Source organism: Streptopelia decaocto (genome assembly GCF_964273445.1).
Source record: "Streptopelia decaocto genome assembly, chromosome: 1".
Classification (NCBI taxonomy): Eukaryota; Metazoa; Chordata; class Aves; order Columbiformes; family Columbidae; genus Streptopelia; species Streptopelia decaocto.
In genome coordinates, this window is record NC_138663.1 from 38,677,545 (window position 1) to 38,689,198 (window position 11,654).

At 46.8% G+C, this 11,654-nt stretch overlaps 1 protein-coding gene across 1 annotated transcript in view; it reads right to left on the bottom strand.

The window, feature by feature from the left end:
• The window catches only part of CACNG2 (calcium voltage-gated channel auxiliary subunit gamma 2), a gene marked incomplete at both ends in the record, with an annotated part of 50,557 nt that extends 38,979 nt beyond the window's left edge, over nt 1-11,578 (bottom strand). Inside the window, one exon of the mRNA XM_082066303.1 lies at nt 11,368-11,578. Coding sequence (XP_081922429.1) covers nt 11,368-11,578 — 211 coding nt within the window. The remainder of the gene's footprint in view (nt 1-11,367) is intronic.
• Nucleotides 11,579-11,654: the final 76 nt, after the last annotated feature.

Sequence of the window (11,654 nt, forward strand, 5' to 3'; positions counted from 1 at the left end):
TTGCAAAGGAGGTGTCCCAGCTAGAGGACACTGTGCAATGTTTAGCCCCAACTAGTCTCCCTTGCACTTCATGACAGACTCTCATCCTCCCTGTTTTCCTCCCAAACCTCCTATTGAACTTTTCTGTGAATTTTCTCTTCCTTGAAAGTAGTATATGACTCCTACTTTTGAAGACTCAAGGGGAGCAGGAGAGATTTGAAGAACTCCATGACTGCAAGTCTTAGGGGTCTAGCCCACTGTGCAATCCCTTCCAGCCTACAAGTGAGGAAGGAACCCAAGCCTGGTTATTTCTTTAGGGAGCAGCTACATGTCTCCATTTCTGTTGTTTTACAGGTCAACTTACAACTTCTCTTTGGGCTGGGTACACTGAGATGATATGGCTTCAGGCAGGCAAATTGCTTGAGGAGTATTTGGGACACAGGCTTCTTCACCATTCTGTAGCATCCCTCATCCCAAACACACACACTGCAGGTGTGCTCTGAAGCAAGTTCGGGGAAAGAGGAGCCTGGAGATAGCAATTCCTTGACCTTTCCTCTCCCATGGCTGTATTTCCACAGTTGTTTCAGTTGTTTCCACTGGACATTAGCCCCTCTTGCTGTCCCCAAAATACTCTAAACCAGCTCTTCACCCTGCCTACAATGTTCCCAGTGTCTATGGCCGAGTATGAACTCCCAAACACAGAGAAGCCATCTATTCTGTGGTCGTGCCATTCAGTAAAACTTCATAGTTGCTTCATCCTATTGCCTGTACTTCATTTCACCTTTAAGCATCATTCCTTAGTCTCCAAATATCTGATTTCTGTCTCACTGCCCCCTCCCTTCACACAGGATGACATTCTTTTCTGCTCGTGTCCTTTCAGGCGCTGCTGATCTTGAAGCTCCCCAATTACAACCACTTTTCTTGTGATGGTGACACCTTAAGAGACAACAGCAGCTGCCTACAAAGGGCCTCTGCCATCTGTTTCCTCTGCCACTTCTTTGAGACAGCTCTAGTTATATACAGAAAAATATTTATCACAGTTCATTCACTCCCTCACTCAAAAATGAGCAAAAGAAAAATGTTGTCTTTCATGATTCTGCCTCTGCCCTTCAAAAAACCGTAACCCTCAGCCTAAGGAAAGGGTAATGCTTGAATCTCAAAGGAGGCAGCAGAAATTCTTCATGATTGATCTGTTGAGACCCTGTGCTCTGAAGGCAATTCTGGGGGGCATCTGCATTTGGAAATGTATCCTCATGTCTGTCTGAAAGGCAAAAGTCAGAGCCACGCCACTTCATCTCAACCACCAAGCTTTCATACCGATCGAATCTGAAAGGAGATGCACACGTAAGCATACATGTGCACGCAGATGAACACACTTGTCCACCCTTTTCCACCACCTCTCCATAGAGGCTGTACAGCATGAGATCAAGAGGGGTGGTTGCTACCCAGTAGGACTGAGGGCTAGAAATGTAAAGGAAAGAGAAGAAATGTCATTGGGGCTGAAGGCTGGGGGAGAAAATTGTAGGCATGAGAGATGAAGTGTAGAAAAAGGGAGGAAAAGAAAAAACAGTGAATTCTGAAAGGGACTGGTGGACAGAGTGGAAAAAAAAATGAAAACAAGAATGAAGAAAAATTGAAACTAAGAAAGAAAAGTATTAGGCAATATTTTCAGGTGGAAATAAAGATCCAGGAACAAATTCTCAGAAATTTACCGGTCACATTGGACAGGTCATAGGTTGCAGGAGTCAACAAATATGGTTGGATCAAAAGTGGTTTGATTGACAGTACTTGGTCTATGATACTGAATGAACATGACCATAAACCTGGGAAATATTCAGTGTTCAAGTGTGATCCATCACACTGCAGCTACACTGGTGGTATAAACAAGACCTGAGGAAAGAGAGACGTTCTCTGAGCGATAGCAAATTTAAGAATGAAATGTAGTTATGAAGCAGTGGGAGGAGAAAAATAAAACAGACACTAAAAAAAAATCATGTTCAGGAGAATGAAAACTGATGGAGGTGGATAGTGTTATTTTTTATTTGACAGAATGTATACTTTATACAACAAGCTAAATCAGAAATTTATAGTTGTCTGCTCCTAGCAAAAACACACATCAGAAAAATTCCTACCCATGGATTGGACGGCATTGCATTCTCAAGTTTTTGTATATCCTCCTAATTTTCTGTTTTTCAAAGCTAGCAGGTAGGAGTATATGCTCTGGGGGAATAGGAGGTGCAGGATAAAGTCCATATGCTTCTCTAGGGAGTTATAGATTTGATAGGAAGCTAGTATAAAAACTCCAGCAGCCTGTGACACAGAAACACAAGTGTATTTCACATATCCTGCAGGGTTTGTTATGAAAACTCTGATTGTGTAGTTTGGAATTTTATGGGAAAGCTTTTCTGTAACACAAAAAGGATAAGTGGGGCTGGGAGACAGAAAGTTGTTAGTAAATAAAAGAGATTCAATGAAAAAAATAAATGCATAAAGAAGAAAAAGAGAAAGGGGTTCATGGTCACCTCTGCCATTTTACACCTTCACCAATCCAATGTGAGGAGTCTGTAGGAGGATCTTAGCTTCACAGGGAGCGTGGCCACGTTGAATTTTTTTGATGAAGGTGAAAGATTATGAAAATGCAAATAGTTACAAAAAAAAAAAGGGAACTACTGCACTGGGTGAACAGCTGGCATAAATAAGGGCAGAATATAATTAACTTTGAGGCTGTCGCACCCCCTCACACTGGAAGGTAATTTAGCCCCCGGTTTGTTGGGTACGGCATTGGCAAAGCAGGGACACACAGTGACCTTGGGAGCATGGCTGTTTAAAGCACACCGAGCCCTTCTTCTGTCTCATTTTCCCTTTGCCCACATAGACAGTGTAAGCACCGCGTCTCCATCCGAGCCAAGGGAGGCTGCATCAGTGCAAACAAGGGGAGAATCGGGCCTTCATCTCTTGGGTAGAGAAACACTACGGAATTGTATGTCATCAAATGCCAGTTCAGTAATAATTTCCACAGATACAAGAGAAAAGACACAACCTCGTTTCTAATTTAGTCATGATGGCATCAAAGAGACCCACAGCCTATTGCTTTCTGGGAAGCAGGGACTTCAACAATAATAATTCTTCGCGCATATATAGCACCTTCATTGCTAACTACTTACTTTATGCCCTAGGGTGTGAAGAAAAAGGACTCCACTTAATTCCATATGCTCTTAATTGCTCTCTATCCCAGATCCTTCCTAGCAAAATATGATAGAAATACCTAAACTTGCTGCTAATTTGTCAAATTAGGGCAGTCTTTGACACTAGCAGAAACACAGGACCTACTTTGCATCTTATATTGCAACCGCATAGCATAACATCTAGAAACAAAAGAAATGCCAGACTAAGTAAATCTGAGCTCCGTTTAATCCCTGACAAATGTTTCAAGGAAGAGGCAAGAACCACATGGCAGTCAGAAAGGGGATAGACTGCCCTCGTGAAACGTTATCCTAGTTTTTATGGCGACTGGCTTAATTGCTGAATTACAAAGCACCCAAAATGCTGTTCACATCCATTAGGAGGATGCTTAATTTTCGTGAACTGTGTCGTAAATGCCCACTTGCTTGCTAAATGTTGTTAAAATCTTGGCCACAGGAGCTCCGGTGGCAATGAGCTCCACAGCACTGATACGCATCAAATGAGAAAGCTTTAACTGGGTCTCCGGTGACTCACATCAGGTCCTCTTGTCTGTGTGTTACAAAATGGGGAAATCAAGAGCTACTGATCCATCTTCTCTAGCCCATTCATTATTCAATACAATACAATCGCTTTCCCTCTTGTTCACCTCTTTTTCCAGGCAAACACATGTAGTCTTGCAGGCTGCCTTCATACGCACAGTCTTTTCTATTCCTCTTTGTCCCTGTCCCCCTTTTATGAATGCTCTTCTGATTTTGCAGATCCCCCGCTCAGATGGCCCTTGCTCCTGCACTCTCTGCTATCCCCCCTGTTCTACTCCTTATGCTTGGGGATTTCACAGAATCATAGAAGAGTTTAGGTTGGAAGGGACCTTCAAAGGTCATCTAGTCCAGCCCTCTGCAATGAGCAGAGGCATCTTCAACTAGATCAGGTTGCTCAGAGCCCCGTCCAGCCCAGTCTTGAGTGTTTCCAGGGATGGGGCATCTACCACCTCTCTGGGCAACGTATGCTAGTGTCTCACCACCCTGACTGTAAAAAATTTCTTCCTCATGTCCAGCCTGAATCTCCTCTCTTTTAGTTTAAAACCATTACCTCTTGTCCTGTCATAACAGACCCTGCTAAAAAGTCTGTCCTCATCTTTCTTACAAGCCCCTTTTAAGTACTAAAAGGTTGCAACAAGGTCTCCCCATACCTTTCTTTTCTCCAGGCTGAACAACCCAAACTCTCTCAGCTTGAAACTCTCTCCCATCGACTGAGCTGCTGTGGTTCATGTAAAGCCCTTCGCAGGCCACCATTCCCCTTCTCTCATGAGCCAGTGGAACCCTCTGACCTGACTGACTGAGATTTGTGCAGCCGATCATCAAGACTCACCAGGCTTGGAGACCCCAGCCCCATTCATCTCACCCCCTGAGGCATTCCTGAGAATCTCAGAGAAAATCATCCTCCTGTAAACAGCTTGAAAAGGATGGCTGCTTGGTGAGACACTTTTTTGTGACAACCAGAGATCCTTCACTGTAGTGCACAACAACTGCCCCAGGGTTATGGCTGCAGAGACCCTTATTTTCCATTTGGATGCTGGCCTGATCCATGTCTGAGGGTTGCCAGGGAGGGTATTTAGGGCTGCCGTGAGCTCCTTCCAGCCCAGTTGCTGGCTGCATGCAGATGAGCCAGCTCATCAGCTGAGCTGCCAGTGAGCCCTCCAGCCATGGGAGATTAGAGGCAGCAAAGTGGAGGGATGTTGGCTTGACCACAGGCAACAAGCTATGGGGGAGATGAAAATGGGGCCTGGGTCTCACCCCCCTCAGAGGTAGCCAAACCACCCTGGGGGCAAGGGAAGATAGCAATAGCAACCCGTGTCATACACTGCTTGGAAGGAGGGGTGACACTGGCCAGACAAATGAGGAAGGGGAGAGCTGGATGGGGATTGGAAAAGAGTTGCTTTAGAACACAGAGGCAATGTAGCTCCAAAAGAATGGGGTCCTTCAGCTGTGGGGAGTGACTGTATGTGAGGTGAGGAAAAGCCAGGGGAAATGGTAGCACAGAGAAGAGGAAAGAGGACAGACAGATGAGATGGCAGGAGTAAAAGGGACAAAAGAGAGCAAGGACAAGATAATATAACTGAGAAAAGAGCAAGGGGGTGGGCCTCAGAGAACTGGGAGAGAAACAGGGAGAAATAATGAAGGAGAAGCTGCTTTTGAGAGAAAGCACAGAAGAGACATGAAGATGAAAGAGAAAAATAGAGAGGAAAAACAGGGGAGGGAAACAAGAACAAATTAAAATGGAGATGGATAGAATGAGTCAAAGATGGAGGGCGAGGAAAAAGCTGGGGTCATACAGGCAAAGGAAAAATAACTTTTAGATGTATTTTATTTACAACACGTTCTGCATATCCCTGAAGTGTTCTGTGCTGTGTTTCCCCTGCTGGGTAGCTGTCACCCTGGGATGGGGGCCGCAGGGGGAGGACAGGGAGCGAGACCCCTGCTGCTATCCCATTCCCCCTGGCAGCAGCCCACTTCCCTCCCCGAGAGCCCCTGCAAAGGAGGTTTCATGCCCGTGCAAGGCATCAGCACATCCCCTGACAACGAGTGCAACATGGAAGGGGGAAGCAGCGCAGAATGGAGCAGCGAGGGCTCCCCCTGGGATAAACCAGCTATGCTTGATTGGGAATCCGCTCTTAAAACAGGGGCAGGGGGCAGAGCCATCTGAGAGCCTGAAATGTTCCCTGCTCCCCTCCCCACCCCCCACCCCCGGCAACCTCCTCGCCTACTGCTTTTAAATTAAACAAATATGGAGATTCTGCTGGCAAACCTCAGCAGTCCTCCTCCCCCAAAACTCTTGCTTAGATCATACCAAACCATAGCGAAGTGAGACGGGAGCTCCGAGGGCTGCGTGGGGAAGGGGATGGGTTAAAAGGGAAACATCAGATAGGAATAGCTCCTGGTCTCCCTGGCAAAGAGACATTTGTTCTATCTCTGTGTAATTTCTTTATACATTACTGCTGCCACACTGCATCTCCATGTCCCTCCCACTGCATTTCTCTCTCACTCTCTTCAGCAAGGCAATTTCTGGTGCATTTCAGGACAATATTAACCCGTTCCTCTTTCTCTGTCTGTAGGAAGATTCATAATTTAAAAGCAATTTAAAAATCAGTTCTAGCAACTCATTGGTGAGGAACAGCACTTCTTTGTCAAATCTTACAAAAGAACTGAGTTTGCAGGTCTCAGCGTCTCAAATCTTTAGATTGTTGGTGACTTACAGTCAGGTGTGAATTTAAGCTGAGAGGAGAACCAAACCCACCCAAGTCTGGGATCCCGAGTAATACTCCCTTGCCATCTGCCATCCCACTTTTAAAAATCCTTTGTCTTCTTCATCCAAGGCCTGTCCAGCTCTGCATTCTCCTCCTCCCCAGCAAATGCAATGCCAGCAGCAATCAACTATGTGCTGGTCCATTGCCTCCTGCTGCACCTCAGGGCTGTGCTAGGCTGCTCCTGGTCCTGATCCGCGAAGACATGGAAAGCCTGACTTAATCTACTGCTATTTTCACTGCATGTTCAGAAAAGCCCCTGGAAGCCCCAGTAAGAGTCAGAGGAAAGAACCCTGGCAGATTTGTGGATCCCTGAAAGTGGGACGGCAAGCATTTCTGCAGCACAAAACTAGGGATGCTGACAGAAATGAAGAGTAACAGAAAGGAAATTAGGAAAGGTGTGAGGGAAGATAAGAAAAAAAACCACTCATAAGATGGGTGGGAAAAGGAAGAGGTGGCCCAGGAGCAAACAGCAGTGGGAGAAGCCAGTGCAAGGAAGCAAGACAGTGCCAGAATTGTCTGGCAGAAGCTTGTCCACTGCCTGTGCCCTGCCTCCCTTTGCTGTCACCTCTTCATTTTTGCAAACACTGAAACTGCGCTTAACTCTCATGTGCTGTTCGGATATAACAAGCTGGAAAAGGAACGGATCAGCTCATTAATTTTCCTTGGGAAGGGTCTCTAGGCAGGAATTATTTTCTGCACCAACATCCATTCAATTACTTGCCTTCACACCAGTCAGATCTACAGGGATGTCTAACCCCATGCGCATCACTCATGCCTGCCTGCCCTGGACTCTTCTCTCCCTCCTTCTCAGTATAAAAGCCTCCCAGACCTATTCCTTTCCTAATAATAATGACAACATGACAAAACCAATAACCTACAGATATAAAATACATTTCATTTCCTTGCTTCATAAGACCCTGATAAGGCATCGTCGCTCACTTTTTGAGATCCTGTAGGAGATCTACAGGAGCTAATGAAAGAATTAGACAAGGCATCGCTCATAATAAAAAGTGGTTTTAAAGCATTCAGTGCCAAGAAGGAATCAGGCTGGAAGATCTGCAGCCATTTCGAAGTTGTAAGAGGTGCAGTATCCATGTGTGGCATGAGCTTGCAGATCTCAGTTCCTTGGTGTATGTGTGTGTTTTGTGCCTACACAGTTAAAGGGCTGAGAAAGGCAATTTTTCTTGAAGGGTAAAGATTTTCAAATGGCCTGGAGACACATTTGAGCAACCCCAAAGAGTGAGAAAGGATTATCTCGAGGAAGATGAGGAAAAAAATCAGAAGTGTGATCTGCAGTAAGGTAAAATGATACCACCTTTCTCCTTTAGCCCCAGAGTGGAACAAGGGCTCACTCTAGGACACAAAAAAGGGGGAAAGACATCTCGACAGAGGAGGAACACCCCAAATGACACTCCTCTTTGGAGCAATACAAGGATCTGAAAATGCTGACTGAAAGTCCACTATGGAGAACAGAATGACTGGAGAGAGGGGAACCCAAAAACTGAAAGCCTGGGGACCAAATTGTCCTAGAGGAACTTGCAGTTCTGACCGCAGCGTATTTGTGTGTACAGCCTGCGACATCACACATCCATTTTTGCTACTGGATATCTTGGCCATGAAGAGAAAAGACAATTTAGCACAATACTGTAAATACAAGGAGTCCACCATCTCTCATAGCCTACAGTGTTGACTAATGTTAGCATTCCCCCACGTCCCCCAAAAGGAAGACGACCTCGTCAGAGGCTTCCCACCAGTAGCAGGAGGCAGACTGGGCTCCTTCTTTGGTTATTTCCATGTTAAAAATCCTCCTGCTCTTCTCTTCACTACCTCCCCTCACTCTATGGACCTACCCTGACACCCACCCCAGGCAGCAGAAGCATCTCTGTCCCACACCTTTTGTCAGGTGCCTTTGCCATGCTGTGGATAGGGTGTGAGCAGACTCCAAGGGTTTTGCCCTTTTTACAGCCTCCTGGTACCAAGCCCTTCCTGACACAAATCTGCTCACCCTCTGCATTGTGGGGGAAAGGAGGCTTTGCTGCATCCTTCTCCCTCCCGCTCGCCAGCAGGCAGCTTTCGCCAGGAAAAGCGAGTCAACCAGGAACAACTTTCTGATTCCTTCTGCTGAGAAAGAAAATAACCCTCCTGCAAGCAGATCAGACGTGACAGTAAGAGGCCTGCCATCCAGGGCTGGTGGGGATTTTTGGCTGTGCTGTCCTCGGAGCAAGAAAGTGCCAGCCACCAGCCCATGCAGGCTGTGGGGCTGCAGGAAGACAAGAGGAGACATCCTGGCAGTGACAGTGCCAGACCTGTGCCATGCCAGCCCATGAGGCAAACCTGTGCCCAGGCCCTGCTCAACATGTGGCCATAGGGCTGGTTTTACCTCCTGCTGAGATGCTCTTGCTCTCGAGCCTTCATCCAAGTTTTGGTGCAACCGGTGCCCTCAGGCTGGGGACTCAGAGCTGGGCTCATGTCCTGTGTGCTGCATTGCACCCTCCTACCCTGCTTGCCACTTCTGCCTGGTGTTCAGGGGCTGGAGGAATGGGCCAGCCCAACCCTGGCATGGTGAGGGTGAAGGAGAGCACCCTGTCAGGGCCATGCAGCTCATGCTTAGGCTGCATTTCACACCCTCGTGCAGTTGCTGTGGGTTGAGCCCACTGGAGAGCATCAACAGGGAGGGCAGGGGGACTGGGCTGGCAGCGTGGCGTCACGGGGCTGGGGACACTATGGAGCCTTTAATTGGAAGCATCCTGGCACTTTCCTTTGCCATGCAAGCCACTTCTCCACAGTGCCTGTGGGGTCCTGTCAGATGTAAAGGAGAAGGACCCCCAGGCTCCTCCAATATGACCAACCTCGTCCACCCGTTCCTCCTTCTCTTTAGACCGCGTCCCTCTGCGTACAGCTCTGTGGGCAGATAGACATGATCTGAATTCACTGCTTCTCCTGACTGGGGTCCTCATACCTCCTGTCTCCACTCCAGCCTCCCCCCGCCCTCCAGCTTGGGGACGCGGCTCAGGAAGGGAGTTCTTCCCTGCAGTCTCCCTTCCCCGCATGGCTTTGCATTTAGTCTTCATTTTTTTTTTTTCCTTCCCTCTCTCATTAATTTTTAATTAAGGAGATGTCTCCTTCCCTGGTTGTAATGAATAGCTGTGTTAAGGGCTTTTCATTTTTTATTAATATATATGTCTATATATTTATCTGTTTGGGGGAAATGTGTGCGTGTGTGTGAGCGAGTGTGTTTAAAATATCCCCCATTAATTTACTGCTATTGATTTTCTGGCGTGGAGACAGCATATAGTATTCAGCATAGAGCTCCTCTGCAGGATATGTTAAAAGGCAGCAGTTTGGGTTGACAAAGGGCACTAAATGCAGTATGCGTCAAATAGACCATCGCTCAATGAAGTCACTTAGCTATTCAAAACATGTCCAGCCATCACTCAACCGTTTGCACCAAGAACGGGGGGGAAATTCATGCTTCTTCACAGGCACAACCATTTCCAAACAGCAGCTTTAGCTTGCTTTGGTGAAAGACATCAGGACATACATAGTGTATTCCCCCCTCCCCCTTGCCTTCCATCTCCCAGTGCCAGTCTTAGAAAATCAGTTCTGCGGTACCCACTCCCTGTTCTCTCCCATCGGGGAGCTCCAGGCACACCCAGCTCTGGTGGACGCCAACAGACACAGACATTATCCCTGGATGTCCATAAACCCCCAGCAGCCCACCCTCCAGCTGGGAGCTGATTCATAAACAGGGTTTTTACAATGGGCTGTAATATGCGCTCTTGTGCTCTCACTCTCTCCTCTCGCTACGTGTGTAACACAAACCACGTATTTCCATCGGTTGTCCCTATCCCTCCAGCACAGGCTGAAGACCACCTCCCCAGCCCACACGTACACCAATCGCCGTACTGAGCAACACATATTTAAAAGCGAATCACAGGCCCCTCTTTTCTTTCCCCCTCCCTTAGGAACGTCTGATTCCAGAAGTTGGTTGCGGTGGTGTCTCTTCTGCCATCAGACATGTCACTGAGTTGCTGTTCAGTTTTACCACATCAGACTTAGGCTGACTTTTCCATTCAGAGACTTGTTTATTTTTAGTCTTTACCATAAACCTTTTTTTTTTTTTTTTAAAAAAAAAAAAAAGCCCTTAACAAAAACCCACCCCCCAACAACAAACAAATGGGAAAAATCCCAGCTCCAAACCAAACCAATCAGCCACCAACCAGACCCCTCTGCACCTAGCCCAGTGAGATGTGGTTTCTTACAGACATTACGAAATACTCTGAACTCTGCTCAAGATGACTGAAATCATTAGATTTACTGTACGAGGCATTTTGGACATAATAGGGTTGCTCCCATTCCTTTCTTTTTCCTTCCTAAAGTGAACCAGCAATTGCATCCAAAGTGCTTTGCAGTCACCCCCTCCCCACATCACCCCTCACTCCCAGTCTTGTCGTTGCAAATAAGCCATTTGCAAAGAGAGCAATTGTTTCACTCTGCGGTTACAGCTGGAGCACAGCAATAATACAGCATTTTGGCATTGCTTTCCCAGGCAATACAAACAAGCCAAAGACAGGCAGACTGCACAGTTGCTTTTTGAAAGGGTCTCTTGGTGTTTTTGTAACTCACACATTATTCCAGTTGGAGGGGGAAGTGATTTTTTGAGGAAGGTGGGGAAGGGGGGTAGGGGAATAAGAGAAAGGAAGATGGGAACAGAGCAGAGAATGTTTTGCCTGTCTTCTTGCCTCTGTGCCCTGAGTAACTGAGCCCACTGCTCTCGATCCCTCGTGAAAGGAATGAAGTGAGAAAATGGTGGAATGCAAAGGGATTTATTTGGAGGGGGGGAGAAACATGGGGTGGTGGGAGAGGAAAGGGGGGAGGTGTGGAGATCCAGAATTAAATACCTTCCAGGCAGCACGTTCTCCATAATCCAGAATGGGTCATGACTTCCTCGTTCTTTTTGCTGGTTTCGTTCTCACTGACAGTTTTAGTCTTGCAAACCCCTCTGGAGTAAAGCCAGTAGTCGGTCCCCACAGCTATGGTCATCAGGCTGAAGGCAGCGAAAGCACCAACGGTGGTTAAAAGCATCTGAACACCTCTGTCAAAGAGCCCCATAATTCTTCATTATACAAATACCCAACCGCCTTGTGATTCTTGGGGTGTGTGTGTTTAATAAAATAAAAGAATAATA